The 23,725-nt window shown below is 39.2% G+C and overlaps 1 protein-coding gene across 1 annotated transcript; it reads left to right on the forward strand.

Moving 5' to 3' along the window:
• The first annotated feature begins 1,567 nt into the window (after nucleotides 1-1,567).
• Nucleotides 1,568-23,000, forward strand: LOC129767349 (sodium-dependent nutrient amino acid transporter 1-like). The gene is made up of 6 exons (XM_055768108.1): nucleotides 1,568-2,197; nucleotides 20,749-21,290; nucleotides 21,352-21,467; nucleotides 21,525-21,783; nucleotides 21,897-22,525; nucleotides 22,593-23,000. Exons 1-6 carry the CDS (start codon nucleotides 2,111-2,113, stop codon nucleotides 22,841-22,843), a joined length of 1,884 nt encoding a protein of 627 aa, XP_055624083.1. The 5' UTR covers nucleotides 1,568-2,110; the 3' UTR covers nucleotides 22,844-23,000.
• Nucleotides 23,001-23,725: the final 725 nt, after the last annotated feature.

A 23,725-nucleotide genomic window follows, 5' to 3' on the forward strand; every position in this document is an offset into this window, starting at 1 on the left:
ATTCGGGGGAGTAGATTACATTAGTTAATCATATTAGTAATACCTTTTTGTAAACAAGAGACGATTGCAATGGATGCAAATTCCGCAGAATAAAACGTTGATATTCAGACGTGAAAGGCGATTTCCCCGAAGTTTTATTCTAAGATGCCTATAATGGACGTCAGCCGGAAGCAAGAACAGCAACGGACCTCAGAATATTCCTGAACATTTGCAACAAGTTTTCGAAGAATGATTGAAACAGTTATGACGGTCCTGCCCAACGGCTTTGGTCACCTTCTGGATACTGAGTTCAACGATGAGTTGCGTGACCTCGTGGGTCTACCTGTTACTGTATTACTGAACACATAAATTGTAAAGGAGATTTTTCTCATTCTATCCACACTAGCAAACGCCGATCGCAACACTAGCATCTCTTCTCAGTCACCCTGTATTTAACGGTCAATTAATTTAATCGATATTTAATAGTTTTGCATCCAGCGTGATTGTTCCCAAGTCGCTTTTCGTTTTGTGAACCAGCCAGATATAACAACGTCGGAGAGAATGCGTCTTGCTATCAACCGGGAATGACATAATGCGAAACAGGCGCGTATGACGTGCAATATATTTGCTCCACTTTATTGGTAGTGCCATAAACGTCTGTTGTCATATGCTGGTAGGGAAATGACGTTGGGTAATTTCTTTGCATATATGCACTTTGTTATTCACTATTCGTGATATGGTGTTTGGGACTACAAGTCTAAATAAATGGCATGTTTATCATGATGTCTGTGTTGCACTTTTTTCAGGGATCCGAAAACTAACATACCTCAGTTACACTCAAAAAAAAAACAGTGCCATGTTCTTTGGAACACTGGAACACTTTTTTGAACTGCTAATAATTTATCTGTTTCGATTTTCTAGCGATTCAATTCTGCCTTATAAGGACTGTCCACGTCATAGAATGTATCTGTTGATTAGGAGTGGTTATTTATGTCGAATCATCTATTGTAGTTTAACGGCGGTTTTTACACTTCATTTGAATTGCAAGAAAATGAATCATTACTGTAACGAATGGTTTTACATCATGACTGTTATCATTTCAGTCAGCCTTCGCGACGCTTGAATAATCCCTAACTATTGAATCATTTGTAATTTCCACTTCTTTTGGAACATGTTTTTCATTTTCATTAGAGTATTTTCTAATGAAAATGAAAAACATGTTCGTCACTCTTATTATAATTGATAACAACAGTTTTCCGTTTATTGAATATAAGATGATTATTCTTGAAAAAATATTGACGAAAAATTCTCGTCGATAAGAAACAACGACAACTATTACTACTCGAATGCCGTCACATTCTATTCGACCGACTCACAGTTAGTTGGTCTACTGTAGATTCACCCTGCTTCGCACCCGCCCTAGCGCAATTAGACTATTTGCTTTTTGTCCAAAAACATCAGCCGCACCGCGGCTTAGTATTTGTTTCACCTGTGTGCACGCCGGCTAAACCAGTTTATTTTGAAAATGTGCAAACGCTTCGTTTTGCGCTAGTTGACGTTCGTTGGTTCTTCCCCAACCAATTAATCCCCGAGAGGACAACCGCCAGTGCACACTATGCCTCCCCAAGCCGGCGGGCGCATAGTAAGGTAGCGGTTCCGTGGTTCCGAGTGGTCGCGCGGTGTTGAAGAGATGGCGGAGACGGGAGACCAGCCGTTACGGCTAGCAGCAAAGATTTTTAATGGCATAGTAGGTACACTAAACCCAAACGGCAGTTGGCTCTCGCGAGTGAACACAGCAGCAAATTAAAGGTGAATCAGTTCTCCTCCAGCGGTTGGATCGATTGGTAGCGTTTGTTTTTTCTGGTTTCATCGAGTTCAAACTCGAGCCACTCGACGGATCCTATTACCGACTTGGCGCGCGCGCTTAGTATCCGCTTCGGTTACGTCTCTGGGCACGTGTGAAAGTGAATCGCTGTAAAGTGTAGCAACTGTAAAATCATAGACCTCGTATCATCGGAGATTTGTGAAGATAATTTGTTCCGTGCACTGCGACAATTTTTGGATAAAATAGTGTCGATAGTGAAAGTGACTTGCGGTGGGAGATTCCAAGATCCGATGAAGCTGAATTGCCATGGAGAACAACGCCTATCTTAGTGATGATGTCAGTAGCGTCAAAATCGAGGGATTCACCGTGATCAGCGATCGTGCCGACAGACAGGTACGAAATAATACTACGTGTTCTATCCTAAAGAAGAAAAAAAAACCCAATTTCTCATTTACGACTCCTATACCTTCGCCGGGGTCTTCCATACTTGGCGCTTACTTGGCCTTTCGGCGTTTCTTTGGGCGAGATTATGGAGATCATGTATATGAGAGCATATAATGCCCACGGAAAAACCACTCAAATTCATGAACATATATTTTCATTTGTAATGCATTGTTGCTCACGAGGCATCTCGTTGCTCACGAGGCATCTCGTTGCTCACGAGGCATGGCATAACATGGTTCAAGTTCAACGAACTTGGCTAGAGCAAATTTGACTTGGCACAGCATTCAGCATAGCATTTATTCATTCATTTCATTCGTATCAATAACCATTTCTCCATAAACTATTTGATAGCTATGAACTAATCACATCTATTTAGGCTAATTGTTAAAATGTGGGTTAGTAATTGTGTCGATAAAAGATCTTCGACGACAGAACTATCGAAACATGCTAAACATGGGCTTATTTTGGTAATTAGTTGTACAGGAAATCGTGTTATTAGAAAGCAGTCAGAACGTAAAATTGATCGGTAGATGTTGTAATTCCATTGGTCGGGAATACCATGGACAACGAACATGAGCCAATGTTAAGTTTCAGATATAAATATAATACAAAAATACGGTTCTGAGTTTTCATAGTTTTCAAAATTTAAATAAGGTGCAGAAAAACATAATCAGTAAAAAAGAAGAAGGATATCAATATTAAAGATTCTTCTCTAGTTCAACATTAGATTTGTGCAAGAATGATCGTAGAAAAGTTATGAGCTCAGTGGAAATAATCTCGGGCTCAGATTATAGCATCATCATCACAAAAAATCACAAAAAAAATGTAGTATCACAAGAAAGTGATACTACAACATGTCAACGCTCGGCCTCACGTTGACAAATCCGTTAGGAGCTCATATAAATAAATGGTTTTAAATAGTTTTTGTGCATCGTTGTATACTGGAAGGTCTAAAATGCAATGCAATGAATTGACTTCTTTTCCCAATAGCGCATTCATCAGTAAAACAATGATTATCAAGCGAATATTGTTATTCAGTTTTATTTTATTAGTTATTATTATGTAGATATCTATTTTGAGGACGCCAAATCAGAACACATCTTTAGTTTCCATGAAATAGCTTTAACATGATTAACTCTTATCACCATAAACAGATTTTTAAGATTTGCATTTCAATAGAATCGGGATTTCTCTAAGACTTATCTCAGATTAGATGTGCTATACCACCCATTCCATGTCAAACCGACTTCCAGAACGCAGGTTGGTTCCAACCTTTTATCAACCCGGCTTATTTTAGGGTGGTCCGAGAAATGAAGATTTCCCCTTTTTTTAAATGACTTTTTTTAAATTCAAAACTTTTGAATCACTAGACCGATTCAGATAATCGACATATCAAATTGTGCCCTTGATTCCGATAGCATATAAAATAGCCGATAGCATATAAAATAATCTATCGATAAAGAAATACAATCAATAATTGCGAAATTTTCGGAACAGTAATATAGAAGACTAGCTCATAGGCATCAATTCGATATCTCGATCATCTAAATCAGCCAAATGGTTCAAAAGTTATAATTTTTTTTTATAAAAGTCATTTTCCCATACGTCTTGCAACGAAGAACGTGATCTATCACAATGCATGAATTTTTATTCAATCACTGGTTTAATCAATAATTTTATCAATACACTCGAATGATTACTTAGCCAACGGTAGTCCTACGTCAACTTTGCGGTTATATCTTGGGTATAACTCACCCATAGTTAAAAAAAAGAAAAAATAATCTTTCGAGCCACGAGATTAAAACGGGCACCCTTATGAAAGAATAAAATAAATACGGGCCCAATATTTTACGATAAGGAACAAACCAGCTACTTCGGAATTTCTATCGGTTAGAAACCCCAGTTCGCATGCGTTGCCAGAATATGGTACCGCCATACCTAATCTTAAGTTTCAGTAATGTGCAAGAAAGCACAAGTGCTAACATTTGAGGGCTTGAATTGCTTATGGAGGCATACTTCAAGTTCTTCTAGGTAACCTTCGACTCCACTACTAGAGCGGAATCCAAACTATCGTTCGTTCAAGAGCTTCTAACTTTTGCATTAAAAAATGGACTTTTTTCTGATGGTGATAAAAAAAAAAACTACGACAGATAATTGAGTTTGATAAATTTCCAATGGAGGGTAATTATATGAGCTTAAAGCCTGTCCACGTTAAATTTCGGACCCTTTCCTTTCAGTGTAGTTTATGAAATATTTCACTAATCAATGAAATATTTCACTTACATGACAGCTGAAACCCTCCTCTTTATTTCGATAGCCAACATGTTTACATTCTTCTTCAGTTTGGTAAAATGGCGTCGAATCAAGTCGAAGTACGCAAACGCATTTTGAGCGATCGGCAGCAAAATCCAACACTGTCGGTATGCGATCTCGCTAAATAGCTAAAACTGCCGAAGAGTATCGTATTTAGTGTGTGTAAATCGTTTGACCAGCGCTTAACTGTGGATCAGAAGGTTGGAAGCGGAACAAATCGAAAAGTATGCTCTTGACAGATGGACCGAAAGTTGGTTGCCAGAAACATCCCAACCTTTCAATTAGAAATGTGGCTCGAATGGTTGGAAAATCAAAATCATATGTACAAAAAGTGTAGCAGATGGACTGTAGGCGTACAAAGTGAAATAGGTGCCCAATCGTAATGATAAGCAAAATTTTACTGCAAATAGCCGTGCTAAGGTTCTCTACACACAGTTTTTGCAAAAATGTTCATGCACCATAATGGACAACAAAACTTATGTTCTCGAAGACTTCCAACAGCTTACGGGTCTCGCTTTTTATACTGCAATTCCAAGGAATGCCGTAGTCGAGTGTTTCCGGACCAAGAAGCAGTCTCAATTCCCCAAAAAGTACTTGGTTTGGCAGGCCATATGCAGTTGTGGCCGAAAATCCAAATCTTTCGTCTCTACCGTGCCGGTCAACAAAGATGTCTACGAGAAGGAATGTCTCCAGAAGCGATTGCTACCATTCATAAGAAGCCACGACTCTCCAGCATTGATTTGACCAGATTTGGCCTCTTGTCACTATGCAAAATCCATCCTGGTATATGGTATAATGCACACGAGGTCAAATATGTGCAAAAACAGCAAATCCACTGAACTGTCCAGAACTTCGCCCAGTGGAAAAGTACTGGGCTCTGATTAAGCGAAAACTATTCGAACTAAGAAGAAAGCGAGTGGCATTAATGATTTCAAGAGAAGATGGAAAAGCGCCGCCGCCAGCATATCTGAGGATACTGTATGGAACCTAATGGCAGATGTTCACAAGAAAGTTCGTGAATTTTATAGACAACGTAATTAACATCGAAGTAAGCTTTCCTTGTTTTAGATATAAGTCTATTTTACTGAAATAAACAATCGGTTTTGTTGTATTACGTGAATTTTTGTATCATCTTGGTGTTCGAAATTTAACGTGGACAGGCTTTACTTGCAAAAAAATTCTACGCCCTTGCGAGCGGCCTCTTCAAACGATCACCTTCACCTTCTTGGGGAACTTGGTGTGTGAAATAAACTTCACTTCGGAGCTCACTTCCTTCGTGGGGGAAGTAAAATACGAAGTGCCCTGCCAGTCGTTTGTCAGACTTGACCATCTTATCCAGCCGCTGCCGCTGCCGCTGCGTCATTGCCTGCAACTCCGAGACCAGAGGACGGGACTTCCGCTTCCTGACATGTGTGTCCATGTTCGCCAGGTACATTTTCGCTGTTTGGCAGGTTGCACCGACCTCCCGGCCAAGCGCACGCAGCGATGCAGCCACTTTTCCCTGGATCTTCCTCTTCAGCATTCTTTGGAGCTTTTTGTCGCTCAGGGTCGTCGGCCGTCCGGAACCGGGCTTCCTTTTGTTGCTCTGATTGTTTTCCAATAGCGCCAAGATGTGGTAGATGTCGGAACGGACGTATCCGACGTCCACAAAGTGCCACGGTTGAGGTTCGAATGATAGAGCTGTCAATTTTTTTCTGCTGACTCATGGGTTACTAGGATTGATGCTGCATGGGTAGTTTCTTCAATGCGTATGAAGGTAAACCCACGGAAAATCGGCAATTTTTGTCCATTTTTTAATGCAAACGTTATAAGAATCATCAAACACACGAATGACTTACAAATGTAAATGTAGTATTTGTAATAAATAAATGAGGTTTTTTTCGACGTAGAACTACGTATTTCGTTAAGGGTGCACGTATTTTGACGATTTACATGCCAAACGGATCGGAAATTCCCTTAGATTTGTTTTTATGCTATATATGTGTGTAAACGGTTTAAATTGATGAAAAATATAAGTATTTCCATTTGCCCATACATTTGTCATTTATGAGCTTCCCTACCCATGCCGTCAATAACGAACAACTTATCGGCGAGCAACGAAGATGAATGATTTAAAGTCTCCGTGAACAAAGAAGAGAAGAAGAAGAAGAACGAAAGGGAATATTTGCCTAGAGCATAAATATTGGATCTTGCTGAGGCAAACTTTCAGAATCGTTCTAGATACGAAGCAATAAACAATGCTTGTTCTTCCTTGTTTTGCGTCATCACATGTCTTCGTTCCGGATTGAGCTATGGATGCGACCAAATTACTCACTCGCTTGTGTGGGGAATCATCAAACTAGGCTATCATCGACTCACAAAGAAAATAATTGTTCAGAAATGTTGTGTGTGATTTGGTTCCACATGACTATCTCCAGCAAGAATAACAGCTAAGCTAATCGAGACCGGAAATATTAATAGAAAGGGCTTCTGTTGAGAAAAGCGCAAAGTGGAGGACTTGAACAAAATAACAGCGTAGTTCTACGTCGAAAATGTGGTCGTGTCTTGGACACAACCTCCTATAATTTTATTCATTATAATAAAATAGATTTTTTCTACAACAAATATTTTCAATGGTACATATTTTAGGTACAGATCTTTGGAACAAAAAGTACAGATGAGAAAGATTTTAAACCTTTCTGGTACAGATGAAAATGTGGCAACACTGCTCGTGTTCTTTAGCGTTGGAAAACATTTGCATGATATCGGTCTGAATTTGCGTGGAACCTTGGTAGATGATAAACACGGAACAAAGGACCTTTCACTGTTTAAAAAACAAAATCGAGTATTAACCCGATTGAGTGAATATGATACAGATCGGACTCGATTATATAAAGTCGATCATTTTTTTTTCAACAATTATTTTCAAATCCTATACATAATCGAATCTCAAGAAAACAAATTTTTCATTAATGTATGAATGTCAAACAATAATAGAAAAATAGCTTTTTTGTGATTCGATTGTGTATTGGATTCGAAAATTAACGTTGAAAGTGAGATTGCGATTGTATATAATCGAGTCCGACCTGTACTAGTGTTCAATAATATTATCATATATTTAATGTGATGTTTGAAAAAAAAATCAAAAATGTGGACCCGGATGTCGAATGTTTAAAGGGCAAATAAACATATTCAGAAAAATAACTTATTAAATCGTGTTATATAAAATATGAGCAAAAAAATGGGTGGGTTATATCTATAATATAACCGCAAGGTTGACGTGGGACTACCTAAGCTCAGCAATCATTTCAGTGAGCAGAACATATGAAGGTATATTCTTCAATGCAATCTTGAATAACCGAACCAAAGCGTTATGTTCGTACCCGTTCTTGTAATCCGTGTTAGGAAAACACTTTTCGGAGTGCAAAAAAAACATTCGGGTGCAGAAGTACCTCCGGCTTGCATGAATCAACAGCTTCTACTTTTTATACTATAGAGGATTTAAACCTGAAAGTTCGTTCGCCTCTAGTGTCTGTACGATTTTCCCAGGTCCCTAAGTTCAGGATACCGTGTTAAGGAAACATATTCTAGTTTGCACAAAGGCAAGCGAGTACAAAAGTACTCGCAGTTTGCATTTATTTGCAAAGCCGATTTCCCCAGACATTTTGAAGTCTGTGTTAGGCAAACACATTTCAGTCGGAACAAAAATGCCCCCGACTTGTATGAATTTGCAATGTCAATTTCCTCAGCCACCTTAGTTCTGATGTCTGTGTTAGGGAAACACATTTCAGTCGGAACAAAAATACCCCGACCTGCATATATTTGCAATGCCAATTTCCCTACGCTCCATAGATTTGAAGTCTGTGTTAGGGAAAAACATATCAGACGGATCAAAAATACCCCCTACTTTCATGTATTTGCAATGCCAATTTCTCCAAGGCTGTTGGTTTTGATGGCTGTGTTAGGGAAACCGTAAATCGGGCCAATCTAAACGAGGCAATTAGGGCGTTTAGATAACGCTTAACATTTAACAGCTTTTCAATTGTTTATCTAATGGAAAATAACATTTTATTAATTGCGATAGAAGCGTAGAAATATTCCCTATCAATTGATGCAAACATATTTCCGATCCAGTAAGAAATGTTCGAGTTATAAGCATTCGGAATATTTCATTTTTCCTGCATGTTCTGTGTTTAGGTTTTCATTTTACCCCCCATATACTCCGGTTGGACGTAGTCCCACGTCAAAAATGCTGCAAAATTTGATAGATTTCCTCGTCAACCTCGAGCAACCAATTGTGTCTAGATAAATGTGATTATCAAAGAGGTATGACTATTTAAATATCGGTAAAATTTAGCTAAGTTTCTTTCTGTATATATGTCCTAACCTATTATGTACAGAAAGAACAAAGTAATTTGAATAAACTGCATAAACATGTGAAAAAAAGCTGAACACAAAGTAAAAGCTGACCGGCTCTTTTTTTGGTACATCATACATACTTTTTGAGAACTCTCTAGCAACAAAGAAAAAAGAGCATATTTCTCTCTTTACTGGAACTTATTACAGCCGAAACGATGAGTGGCCAGCCGCTACAATTAGTTCCTCCGTGACGGAATGACTGAAATACTCGGACGTGACCAACCGTTTGTCACTATTTCTCTTTCTCTCTATAGCCCCAGCCGAGCATATGAAATTATTCCGTTACGTGACCGCCAAACGATTTATCTATAGTGGCTTATCCGTTCAAAGTGAGGGTGTCATACCTTGACCTTCCGGCCAAATGAATTGTGGTCTGAAATACAGCATCAGAATCTTTATAAGCAATTTCAACGCGCATGTAGACCACAGGAACAGTTCATTATAGTTGATTTCTTTATTAGAACATCCAGTAGGCTTCTCGGACATTATTATGGTTCCGCTTCTGAAGAATAGAACTGTCAAATATTGGTCAACAAAATTTTGCGTGTTTGCAAGAACATTAGATCTCACTTCCTGTCACTACGAGAAAATGGTTCAGGAATGGTATATCACCAACAATTGACAAGTCATACCCGAGGGTAGAAACCTTCCAAATCACCCCAATTGAAAGAAATTGCAATCAAATGGAACCACGAGAAAACTCAGAAACCAATCAGAAAATAATAAATGATAATTCTTTCGCCGTTTGCTTGAGCAAATAAAAACAATTCTGATCGAATGATTCTTTTTTTTATTTATTTATTTTAAAGTTCAATTTGAGAATCAATGAATGCAAAATCATGGTATTTAACCCACGATCATTGGCTCAGTAGGCGGACGCCCGATCTTCGAGCACATGGACCCTGCATAAATTCTGATAGATGCTTTTGCCGCATATTTATTAAAATATATAATTATTCAGAAGTACCAGGAAATTACCTCAACGTTTTGATTGCAATCACACACTAACTGCCAATGAATATGATTTCGCAGGATAAAAAAAAACTTTTGTTACTAGGCGTATTACAATGTTGATCCTTTTGTTTCTCAGGACAATGGTTTCTGGGGCACCTTCATAAATAAGCTGCTTTAGTATTTATAACAACCACTATACTGAAATTCATTCTTTTCCATGAAATTTCCTTCGTTATTTTCAACAGTGAAAAATAACACCTGACGCAGTAAATACCCCACCCTTATGGTATTGAACTTTATTTCAGCTGCACTCAACATAGTTAGAAATGGGCTCAAATATTATAGAAGGATTTACTCTGCTACGTAAGCAGCAAATTGCAAACATCCCATCGCTCCTGCCGAACTTATCTCCTTTAACAGCTTAAATACTTTGCAAAGTTCTTCAAACATTTTCAATCTCATTTTTCGTATTTAGGCTGTGATTTTCCGAAACCCAAATACATAGCATCCAACACATATCCCCGCCTAAGCAAATCTCGTATCCCATTTTGCCCGAATCGTTCATCCCACGAGATGCCACCAACAACACAACTGCCAACATTTTCCTGGCCAGAGAAAACAGTTCATCGGAGGCATGTGATTTGGAGGCAAAATTTTCCCGCCGGGACCACACGAGTTGTTTTCCTCCTTTCTTCCTCCCCGACTCAGACGAAAAACGAGATAACTTCGAGCATAACTTTTCTTCATTCCCTCCCACACGAGGGTGGATAACTCTGAGAGAATGGTATAATATCGTATATTGTTTTTTGGTCAGAAACTAATCACTGCGTTCCGGGCCATATCAACCGATATTCTCAGAAGGGTTTGGCTGCTAAACGAAAGTAATTGAGCGATTCATAAGGTACATGGTAGTTATAATGGAAATGAATTGATCTGAAACAACCAAAGCACATCCAATTTACCAATCGGTTTCAGTGCAAACTTTGTTTACAAATTTAACCTTTACAATTGAATGGTGCGCTTGAGTACTTTCCCAGAAAACCAGTTCACTCACGGCTGCATATATGGAAAGTTGCAGTCACGGCGGATAAGCATAAAACGCAGGCTGCAATTTTCAGAATTTCCAAGTGGACGGGGGTTTCCCAGGCCAGCAATACCGGTTTAGGTTGCAATGCGCGTTTTATCGACTTACACGCGCCACTAGCAGAGAGGTGTCACTTCTTCTTCTTCTTTTTGGCTTTAAGAGGGTTTAAACTTTTCAGTTCATTCGCCTCTAGCACAAGAGGTGTCACTTTGTCTAGTGCAAAACGCGGGGCGCCTTATGCAACCGGTGATAATCTGTACAGAGACCAACAACACTCGCGACACAGCTTGAACTTTTGCAAGATTTTGCCCTGTTTGTCACACACAAGATGCACTTGCCAAATTGTTAGACTTGCGTATCCAAGCAATTCCTTGAACCCGACTAAGCACCGTCTGATTAACAGGGATTGAGAAAAGTTTGTTGTCTGATTAGGGAATAAAGCATTTGCGTCTGATTTCATCGTTCCAGTCAATTCTCTCCTGATGGATAACCTTAGATTATCTTTTGGTCACAACTCTTCGGTCGGTTCAACGCTCGCTCACGGTCAACTCTCTAGCCACGCAGGATTTCCTCGAACACACGTGTGAGTGTGGTTTTATCACATATTAACCTCCAGTCGCAGCGGTTAGGTCGCTATTTTTCGCCAGGCGAATTTCAGGACAGCACCCAGGTTCACCCTGAGAAATATCTAAATTCATGGCGAATTCCCAGAATGGAACGTTGTTACCCATCAGGAGTCATTCATTGAAACGATTATTTTCGGAACAGTGCCGAACGCTGCTGCTTAACGTAATTGTAGCACTTTATCGTGCGATTGAAGTGGCGAAAAAAAACTTATTTTTCTTGGATATTGGTGATGTGTTGATAAAATGCCAGTGACATAAGAAGGATGACAACGACTCACTTGGGCGCCACTTCTCCCACTTCACATTACTGTACATCATAAAATAAGAATAAGGTGTATAAACAATGTTGATTTTTTTTCGGAACTCACTTTAGGGGAGGTAGGGGTAAAATGTACATGTTAAATAGAACTTCAATTATATCTTTGGAAACTCATTTTTCCCAAAACTTTGATGCAGTTTCTTGCAATTCAATATACTGTCTCTCTACCTGATTGGTCAAATATTTTACGAAAAAGTGTTTTTCAATGTTTTTTACTAAAATTGAAACAGACCGAAAAATACAACTTTTTTTTTCGATGCGGGTAAAATGGACATATAGTAGGGGTAATACGGACAGGTTTTTAATATATGAAGCGTAGTGGTTCATTGATCGTGAGAGGAATAATTTTATTCAACCAAGGTCTGAACTCATCAGTGGAAAGTGGAAAATTTAAATTTTCAATAATTAAAATTTTCCAGTCAAAAATTAATTTACTTTTCCATACATACCTAATATCGCTTCTCTGTTAGCTCACAAACCGAAATGTAACTATCAGTGAATTGAATTTTGATCTTAAACCACTCAAAATGCTAACTATCGAAGCAGCTAAAATTACATCCACACGCGGAATCATGTATGATTTTCTGCTTTTGCTTCCCTTCTCCCTTTTTTGATCAGCATTCATTGCCTTACGGTGGCTTAAATATTATAGAATAACATGTAGAAGGTATTCTCATTAACAGAAATTTGAAATTCAAAATATAACTATTCCAATCAACCACATGTCCATATTACCCCCACTGGCCGTATCACCCGCGGTTCCCCTACTTATTTACGACTGTAATTTTTGCATACTGGTTCTCAGATTTTCGTGAAAAGTGGTAGATTTGTTCTTCATCGTATTTATTTATTCGTTACCGGGACCACTGAACCGATTCTAATGGTAAAATGGTGAAAAAACCGCTACTAAGCGAACAATCATGAGCTTATAATTCATGGCCCTCAACTGACCGTCTTAGTGTGTTATTCTAGCTACTACGTCTATGCATCAATCATCATGTGATAGCGATCCTTGCCTCTTACTCCACATACGATCTGCTGCATCAGTAATTGGTGCTATTCATAACACAACAATGGATGCCTCATCAACAGTTCCGCTGTGTCCAGCTGTGAACATTCGAACAATAGGAATATTCTTACGCCGAAAAAGGCGACATGTGTTGTGTATCGATAAGATAGAAATACTCTTACGCATAAATGGCTACTGTGTTATATACAACATGAGGAAAAATGTACACGATAAATTCGGCTCTGTTACAGCTGAATTGCTAAATGAGCCTAATAAAAATAAACAGATGGAAAAAATAAATAAATATGCCATAAAGTAAAAATTCTCATTCAAATTATGACAATTTAAAACTGTCCTCGGGCCTACTAATCTGATAGAGATTAATTTGTCTCGCAATATATTGCCACCAAACGTCACATCTTTCATCGCGGTGTGTAACTCGACTTCTAATCATAGTTCTAAATTTTGATTAATGGCACAATGAAAGGACAAAAATAAACTACTTTTTAACGAAATGTAACATGCTAAAAATGTAACTTGTAACAATATTGTGGGACAGTACAAATGAGTACATACGGAAATCCTATGTCTTTCCTGTACTCCGAATTCAGCTTGTCAGCCTCGTCTCGAAGCAGGTTTTCCATAAAATCGCTGACCCTTTACTTCTTTCGACAGTTGATAATGCCGGAACAAACCCAAAATCACCGAGTGCGTCGACATCGACGATAAAAAATTGCGAATCCAGTCACAATTACAGCAGAAGCTGCTAAAGCAACGTCGCTAATGTCTCCACATCAAAAACAGGAGATTCACGACTCAATCTTCAAGCAATATTTAAAAAAAATATACAAGGTCAATCCTGGTTCTTATTGTGAATTGTATTAGACTTTTCATTGTTTTTTTTTAATACCACTTCGTTTGCGTGGTTATTTCTTTAGGAAAGCTTTTCTGGGTGTTTTTCATGTACATTTCTCATATCGAGGTAAGAAAACTGGAGAATACCAAGTCTCGTATTTATGGTGGAATATCTACGGTTTGCTTTGCCTTCTGATTCATCCCAAGCGACAAAACAAACTTTCTACTAAAGTGTTTATTCTTAAATTTCGTTTCACTCCGAGAGAGTTTCCGAGGTTTTATTAAGCGAAACCATTCCGTGGTCCTACGTTGTCAATGTGGTCATGTGTTAGGCGCAACCTCGATTCGTTGATCATCGAGAAGTGCTTTCCGAGAATTACACTGACAAGGGTGCCATGATAAATATTTACAAAACCACAATATAATTTCTAATATTGGACCATAAATACCTCAAACCAATTCGCGTTGACGGCGGAATGGTGTCGTCATCTGGATACGACATTAGTTTGTATGAGGCCAACTCTTCTCTATCAGATTGGTCGGCCCTAAGGCAGTTTTAAATTAATAAAATTTGTATGAAAATTTTTTTTGGCATTATTTACCTACTAGATGTACGTTGTTCTGACCCTAATTTAAACTATATGTGTGCAAATACCTCTTGCATGTTTTCTTAAACTTTTTTTACTATACTTTACATAAACTTTTATCTCGAGTACATCATCAAGTAAGGTAAATGATTTTGGTGTTTCCAGTCGAAAATATGATCATGGTTTGCCCACTTTTTTGAATGCTCTAATTCAGCGCTCCTTTGTCAAATAAGGTATTCGTATGTTTCAAAACATGTAAATAAAACTGTCTTTTTCATGATTTACAGTAGTTTTATAGTTTACTAGCTGACCCGGCAAACTTTGTCCTGCCCAAAATTTGTTTTTTGTTATCAATATTGTCACATTAATCACATTTTCTTACTAAGCGCACGTTCATTGTTCAAAATTGATCTTCTAATCGACCCCATTGAATTTACGTTTTACTATAAAATTGCTAGTATTTCTAACAAAACTCAACATTATAATATCAGATTATTTTCAGACACAATTCTCGTTGAAGATTTCAACCACTTGCAAATAACATGTTTCTCCGTTACATGGAATAAATGTTTTATACAGAAAAAAAAAAAAAAAGATATATATATATATAATTATACTACTTATATAATTATATTATTGTAAATTTATAATTATATAATTATAAAAAAAAAAAATATAATTATTATATATTATATATAATATTATATATTTCATATATAAATTATATTTTATATATATATATATATATATATATATATATATATAAATATATATATATAAATATATATATATATATATATATATATATATATATATATATATATATATATATATATATATATATATATATATATATATATATATATATATATATATATAAATGGATTTCTGTCTGTCTGTCTGTTTGATTCTTATGGACTCGAAAACTACTGAACCGATCAACATGAAAATTGGTGTGTAGGGGTTTTTAGGCCCGGGGAAGGTTTCGGTGATAGTTTGAGACCCCTCCCCCCTGTCTAAGGGGGGGCTGCCATACAAATGAAACACGAATTTCTGCATAACACGAGAACTAATCAAGCAAATGGAACCAAATTTAAAAAAAATGAGGTTTTAGGATGCAATGAATGTTTCTATGATGGTTAGACTCTCCACCCCCCCCCTCTCTAAGAGGGGCTGCCATACAAATGAAACACAAATTTCTGCATTACTCGAGAATTATTCAAGCAATTGAAATCAAATTAGGTATATTAAGGTTTGAGGGTGCAGAAAACTGTTTCTATGGTAGTTAGATTCTCCACCCCCCCTCTAAGGGGGAGCTGCCATACAAATGAAACACAAATTTCTGCATAACTCGAAAACTAATCAAGCAAATGGAACCAAATTAAGCTTATGGAGGTTTTAGGGCGCAATAAATGTTTCTAATATGGTTAGACTCGAGAATTATTCAAGCCAATGAAATCAAATTAGGCATATCGAAATTTTGGGGTGCAATAAATGTTTCTATGATAGTTAGACTCTCCACCCCCCTCTCTAAGAGGGGGATGTCATACAAACGAAACACAAATTTCTGCATAACTCGAGAATTATTCAAGTAAATGGAATCAAATTAGGCATATTGAGGTTTTAGGGCGCAATAAATGTTTCTATGGTAGTTAGACTCTCCACTCCCCTATCTAAGGGGGGGCTGCCATAAATGTGGAACACAAATTTCTGCATTACTCGAGAATTAATCAAGCAATTGAAACCAAGTTAGGCATATTGGATTTCAGGATGCAATAAGTGTTTTTATGATGGCTAGACTCTCGCCAGATGTGTTGATAAGAGCAGAACTCGAGGAAGGAATTGACCGATTTAGGGTTGCCTTTATTCTATCATATTTTCTGTATAAAACATTTATTCCATGTAACGGAGAAACATGTTATTTACAAGTGGTTGAAAAATCTTGAACGAGAATTGTGTTTTATAATGATGAGTTTTGTTAGATATACAAGGAATTTTATAGTAAAAAGTAAATTCAACGGAGACGAATAGAAGATCAATCAATGAACAGTTCAGCTATTGGATCCATTTTTTTTTTTTTTTTATCCAAAATATATATTTTTATTAAGGCTCATATGGCGTCAGCCTAACGGGGCCGGGAGTTCAATATTTCGACAATGTTTGCTTACAACTATGTTAGTAATATGTAACCGATTACTCGCGGTTGGCTCGAGGTTAGTATTACAAGTGTTCTCATAATTGGTATGTTGCAGTCTTCGATGCTCTGTACGTGTGCCCGACACGGGATACCTCCTATTGGGATGCAGCTGACCATTAATCAGCAACGCCCCCCTAGTCTGTACCCCATATCTAGCGTGGTGCGTCTTTCTCGACTCGAGGAATCCAGGATAAAATGGTCACTAGCCGGCGCAATCATCAGCTCGTGTAGAGTTGTCATAAGCGGTACAACCTTTGGCTCTTGTTGAATGATCAGTGGACTGCACAACCTTTGACCCGTGTATCTGTAAAGAGTGTGTGTATGTATTGCCGCGACTAAGTAAAAGTTTATCGTTTGGATAGGAGGGATATGAAACGGGGACACAACGAAGGAAACATCATTAAACGTTGACATCGGCGTTTCTGAGGAACAGGTATAGATGAAGCAGAAGATCAGGATCACGGCTACCTAAGATATCCCGGACGGGGATATCCGATTATCTGCCTTGTGCTCTCAGTGCTCTAGAGAGCTGAGAGCGAGCAGCATGGAACCGGATACACGACCAGACAATATGCTCGATGTCGTGGTAGCCATCGCCACAATCACAAAGATTGTTTGCTGCGAGCCCAATGCGATAGAGATGCGCGTTTAGGTTGTAGTGATTGGACATAAGCCGAGATATCACGCGAATGAAATCGCGACCTACATTCAATCCCTTGAACCATGCACTCGTCGAGACCTTAGGTATAATCGTGTGTAACCATCGACCGAACTCATCTTCACTCCACATGCACTGCCAACTTACGAGCGTATACTGACGAGGAATGTGGAAAAATTCATTATAAGCAATTTGCCTTTCAAAAAGTGTGCCTTCTAAAGCGCCCACCTTAGCTAGCGAGTCCGCTTTCTCATTCCCCGGAATCGAGCAATGAGAGGGAACCCATGCTAAGGTAATCTTGAATAATTTTTCGACCAAAACACTCAATAGTTGTCTTATTCTTGTTAGGAAATAAGATGAGCATTTATCAACTTTCATTGAGCGGATTGAGCTGAAACTGTCTGAAAAAATAAAATAGTGGTCGATAGGCAATGTTTCAATGATCTCTAATGCGTAATATATCGCACCCAGTTCAGCGACATACACGGAACAAGGATCTTTGAGTTTGAAAGAGGCACTGGAATTTTCATTGAAGATGCCGAAGCCAGTGGACCCGTTTATGAATGAACCGTCAGTAAAGAACATTTTATCAGATCTAACTTTCCCATATTCTGCCGAAAATATCGGCGGAATAGAATCGGAGCGTAGGTGATCTGGGATTCCATGGATTTTTTGTCGCATGGACAGATCAAAAATGACAGAGGAATTGCAGAAGTATGGGAAGCAAACTTGGTTGGAGATGCCTGGTGAAGGGTGCACGTCGTGGGTAAGGTACTCATGGTATAAAGACATAAAACTTGACTGAGGAGTCAGTTGGAGTAGATTTTCGAAGTTATCAATCACCAATGGATTCATGATCTTGCAACGGATGAGAAATCTGGAGGATAATTCTGTGAACCGAAGAGTAAGCGGGGGTACTCCTGCCAAATTGGACCCATGAACTGAACTTGGACAAAAAAAATTGGACCCATGAACTTGCTGATAGTAAGAAAACGTGAATGTTTGAAGGTATTGATAACAAAAAACAAATTTTTGGCGGGACGAAGTTTGCCCCTCTCCATTCCAGAGGAGGGAGGGGTGTCATACTATCTTAGAAACATTTCTCATACCTCACATCCCAAAATTGTGCTTGATTAGTTATCGAGTTATGCAGAAGCTTGTGTTTGTGTGCTCCTGTAATTTGTGTTTCATTTGTATGGCATGGGGGGGGGAGTGTTTAACCACCATAGAAACATTTATTGTTTCCTAACCTAGAACTAAATTGGTTCCATTTGCTTGACAGACCCCCCCCCCTCTGAAAGTTGGGGGGAGTGTTGAACCACTTTAGAAATGTTTTTTGATAGTCTCCCCCTCAGAGAGAGGGGAGGAGTGTCTATTCACCATGGAAACGTTTCGTGTCCCCTAAAACATTCGCATGACAAATTTGGCTCCATTTGCTTGATTAGTTTTAGAACTATGCAGAAATTTGTCTTTCATTTGTATGGCACCTCCCCCTTATAGAGGGGTGGAGTGTCTAACCACCGTAAAAACATTTATTGCGCCTTAAAACCTCCACATGCTCAATTTGGTTTCATTTGCTTCATTAATTCTCGATTTATGCAGAAATTTGTGTTTCATTTGTATGGCAGCCCCCCCTTAGAGAGGGGGGTGGAGAGTCCAACCATCATAGAAACATTTATTGTACCTTAAAACCTCAATGTGCTTAATTTAGTTTCATTTTCCTGATTAATTCTCGAGTAATGCAGAAATTTGTGTTTCATTTATATGGCAGCACCCCCTCCCTCCCCCTAAGAGAGAGGGGAGGAGAGTCTAACAATCATAGAAACATTTATTGCACCCTGAAACCTCAATGTGCTTTATTTAGTTTCATTTGCCTGATTGATTCTCGAGTAATGCAGAAATTTGTGTTTCATTTGTATAGCAGCCCCCCCTAAGAGAGTAGGGAGGAGTATCTAACCACCTTAGAAACATTTATTGCACCCTAAAACCTCCACATGCCAAATTTATATTCATTTGCTTGATTAATTCTCGAGTAATGCAAAAATTTGTGTTTCATTTGTATGGCAGCCCCCCTCAGAGGGTGGGGGTGTAGAGTCTAACCACCATAGAATCATTTGAAACATCCATATGCCAAATTTTGTTTCTTTTGCTTGATTAATTCCCGAGCAATGTAGAAATTTGTGTTTAATTTGTATGGCAGCCCCCCCCTTAGAGAGGGGGGAGGGATCTCAAACTATCACGAAAACCTTCCCCGACCCCAAAAACCCCTACATACCAATTTTCATGTTGATCGGTTCAGTAATTTCTGAGTCCATAAGAATCAGACAGACAAACAGACACACAGACAGACAGACAGACAGACAGACAGACAGAAATCCATTTATATATATATAGATTTTTACGGAATCACATGTTTTAAAAGATTATAAAATACACCATCTATTGGTGTCAATGCGCCCCTCATTTGAGCTAACTTACAATCGATCACCAGTAGATTATTTCGCACGTATTTAGACCTTTTTTGGATTATAACACTTACAAATATTGTAAACATCATTCTTGCACACCATTTGTATCAGATTTACATAGCAAAACCATTAAATTAACGTATTTTGATGAACTCAATTCTGATCACGAGTTGTCCAATTCAATGATGTTATTTTGTCCACATGATTTCTATGGTAAACGCTTGGCGCGCCACAGTTTGTTTATTGTGTCCTTCGCGGATAACAGAAATAAAGTTTCTCTGGGTTGAGTGTGTTGAGGGTTACACTTTTAAAATGCCCAAGAAAAGGAAATATTCTGAAGAAAGCCTAAATTATGAATGGATCAATATGATGACAGTAAACTCAAGCAATGATAAATGCTACATCTGCATGTGAATTCGAATGTTTTCATTCAATCATTGCTGATTTCTAAAACCGGCAAACCATGATCATTTTTTGGGCAAACCATGATCAGAGGTGGTCAAACCATGATCATGATTCCTCTTTAAGGAAAATCGTTAAAAACATAAAAACATGAATAATTTCAACACCTTATGGTAGTATTAACAACTAGAGACTTGGGGCTTTTCAACAAACCCAAACTCGTATCGGGTATGTGTAATTTTCATGAACAAAAATCGTTTTGCATTTACTAGTAGCGTAAAAACATCCCAAATCGGACAAACCAAGATCATTTACCCTACTCAATGTCTTTGTAGACTAGACCCGGGGCAGAACTAATAACGATAACATTACATTTTAATTTGATTTCGAATTCAACTGGAAACGAGTACAATAATCACAACGGTTCAATCTCGATGTCGCTCGCTGTTCATCACCATCACGCTTAGTGAGCAATTAATGTTGCAACACAGCATACAATGCCCCAGCAGAGAAGTGCATCTCGCTCACCCTGAACGATCGACAATTCATGACTTTGACGGCCTTGCCTATGTGCCTGGATGACTATCGACTCATTCTAAGACCATCTTTCGAATTATCTCATCCCAACAGAACACAACGCTCGTTAATGGAACTGCCAGCCAAGGCTACCACAATAACAACGGCACAACGGAACCCCCTCCGACCACGGTACGAGAAAAATGGGGTAAAAACATCGAGTTTCTGCTATCCTGCGTGGCCCTCTCGGTCGGGTTTGGCAACGTGTGGCGCTTCCCGTACACAGCATTCAACAACGGCGGGGGAGCCTTCGTGATACCCTACCTGATAGTGCTGTTCATCGTTGGTCGTCCCGTGTACTATCTGGAGATGGTTTTGGGCCAATTCTCGAACCGGGGCTGCGTGAAGGTGTACGATTTGGCGCCGGTGATGCGTGGAATTGGCGTGGGCCAAACGATTGCCATTTTCACGGTCATCACCTACTATGCGGCGGTGTTGGCAATTACTTTCCGCTATCTGGTGGCATCTTTCAGTCTAGAACTACCGTGGGGTAAGTGTGACCCGGAGTGGGTGGACTGTGTGGATTCCAGCTTCATCGGGATGGCATCGGCGGGGAACAGGACACAGATTCAAACGTCGGCTGAGTTGTATTTTCGGTAGGTTATTTGTGGGCGCTTCGCTCGTGCAATTAACTTTGACAGTTTGGTTCTATTTTAGAAATACTGTGCTGCACAAAGCCGCCTCATTGGACGATGGAATTGGGACTCCAGATTGGAGGCTCGTACTTTGCCTGGTTGTGTCATGGACATGTATAGTCGCTATTTTGATTAGAGGTAACATTTGAATATGAAGCAAAAACGGAAGCATATAACAAATTCATTTCATTGCAGGCATCAAAAGCTCCGGAAAGTTTTCGTATTTTCTGGCAATTTTCCCCTACATTATAATATTTGTGCTACTGATTAGATCCGTCACATTGCCAGGAGCATGGAATGGTATCAAGTACTTCTTCACACCCCAGTGGGACAAGCTTCTGACAATCGAAGTGTGGTACGAAGCGGTGACTCAGTGCTTCTTCTCGCTGACCATCTGCTTCGGAGGGCTGATTGTGTACGCATCGTTCAACGATTTCCACAACAATATCTATCGGTGAGTATTGATGAATTTTGTCTTATCATAAAAAAGGCATATTTAGTAAGAGATTAGCATCTCGTACGAATTCTTCACGAATGACTCTAGATATTGATTATTTTTAATTCCAGCCACGCCGTCATCATCACCTGGCTGGACACCTTCACCTCCCTGATCGCTGGCTGCATTGTGTTCGGCATCATCGGTCACCTGGCACACGTTACCGAGCAGCCGGACATCCAGAAGGTGGTCAAAAGTGGACCTGGGTTGACCTTCGAAACATACCCAGACGCCATCGCTAAGTTCGATTTCCTGCCGCAACTGTTCTCGATACTGTTCTTCTTCATGCTGTTTCTGCTCGGCATCGGTACACTGATCGGCATCGTCACCTCTGTCATCACTGCCATTCACGACCAGAACCCTCACTGGAAGCGCTGGAAGGTGGTTCTGGTGGTTTCGTTTGTGGGATTTTGCATTGGGCTGGTGTACATCACTCCGGGCGGTTTGTTTATTCTGGATCTGTTGGATTACTACGGGGCAACTTTTGTAACGCTAACGCTTGCCGTATTTGAACTGCTGACATTCGCGTGGATCTATGGAGTTGATAGGGTCTGTAAAGACATCGAATTCATGCTGGGAGTGAAGACTGGGTTGTTCTGGAGGATTTGCTGGGGTATTGTAACACCGATTGTGGTGCTGGTTATCCTGTTAGTCAGTATTGTTAACTACGTTCCGAAGGAACTCCCGTCGGGATATAATGGTGAATTGAAACTGCTATTTCTATCCTCAAAATTAGGTACCTCAACTAAAATTCTCTCTTTCCTCAGCACTTGGTTGGTGTCTCTACACGGTGGCCGTGCTGCAACTTCCCGCCTGGGGCATCTACGCATGGTTCAAAGACCCGAGCAGTGATCCATCGAAGAAGGTGAAAAACATCTTCAACTGCATGAGTGATTGGGGACCAGAGGATCCAATTGTTAGGTCAAAGTACAACACCTTCATCAGTGAGCACGAAGCTGATTCACCTGCCGAAGATTTCCGGGTGGACAAATTCATCCGAAGAAAACTGTTCAAATAATCGATTTAAAGTCGACGCCAGTGCAAATACGATGTTTTCATTTTTATGAGATTGTGATATTTGATATTTAAATTAGAGTTGACGTGCGAATGCAAATGAGAAAGAAAAATAAGTAGAGTAAACTAATTAAAAACTTCGAATCGAGCGATGAAATGTGTATCAGCTGTTTCCATTTAGTCTATAAATAAATCCATTCATCCACAAGCGTGAAACTGTCGATGACTTACAGAGAGAGGGGCGAGCGGAATTAAAACGTGACGAATTCGTGCGCCAAAGCAAACCATACCAAAAATAAAAGTGGTGGATGTAACCTGTTGGAGGTGCGAACCGAGCTTTATGTGTTGATGTGGTCTCGAAGCAAAAATGGCGTATATACCCCCCTTGTTTGGTACATTGGCTGAAATATAAGTAACCGTACGGAAAGGATTTATCTTGAAATGTTTCAATGACAATAACAATTACTTAACCGCTTTCCTTTAAAAATAATGAATTCGTTTCTCACATGAGCCTCTTTTGCCAATATAGTGCATACCAAAAACACACGCCGCCTCCGAAGACGGCTCGAAAATATGAAATTGTGTTATTACACCCGCGACAAGGTGCCAAATATCGTATGCAGGATGTGACTCTCCGGTCGCACTGCACAAACACTCACATCTCGGCTGTTTATTTTAGAATTTGGCCAGCCGACGGGAGATGAATGCATATCCGCAAACACGATCAGTGGGATGTCCGCCGCGGCACGGAGATGAAGACGAAAGACGATCGGGGTTTGTTTGTGTGCGAGGCGCTGGCTGCTGGCGGGAGCAAGACGTCGATATTCTTGAACTTGACCGCCGCCAATGAAATAATTTTCGTGGAAGAAATTCGAGTAGTTGAGAA

Source organism: Toxorhynchites rutilus, chromosome 2 (genome assembly GCF_029784135.1).
Source record: "Toxorhynchites rutilus septentrionalis strain SRP chromosome 2, ASM2978413v1, whole genome shotgun sequence".
Lineage (NCBI taxonomy): Eukaryota > Metazoa > Arthropoda > Insecta > Diptera > Culicidae > Toxorhynchites > Toxorhynchites rutilus.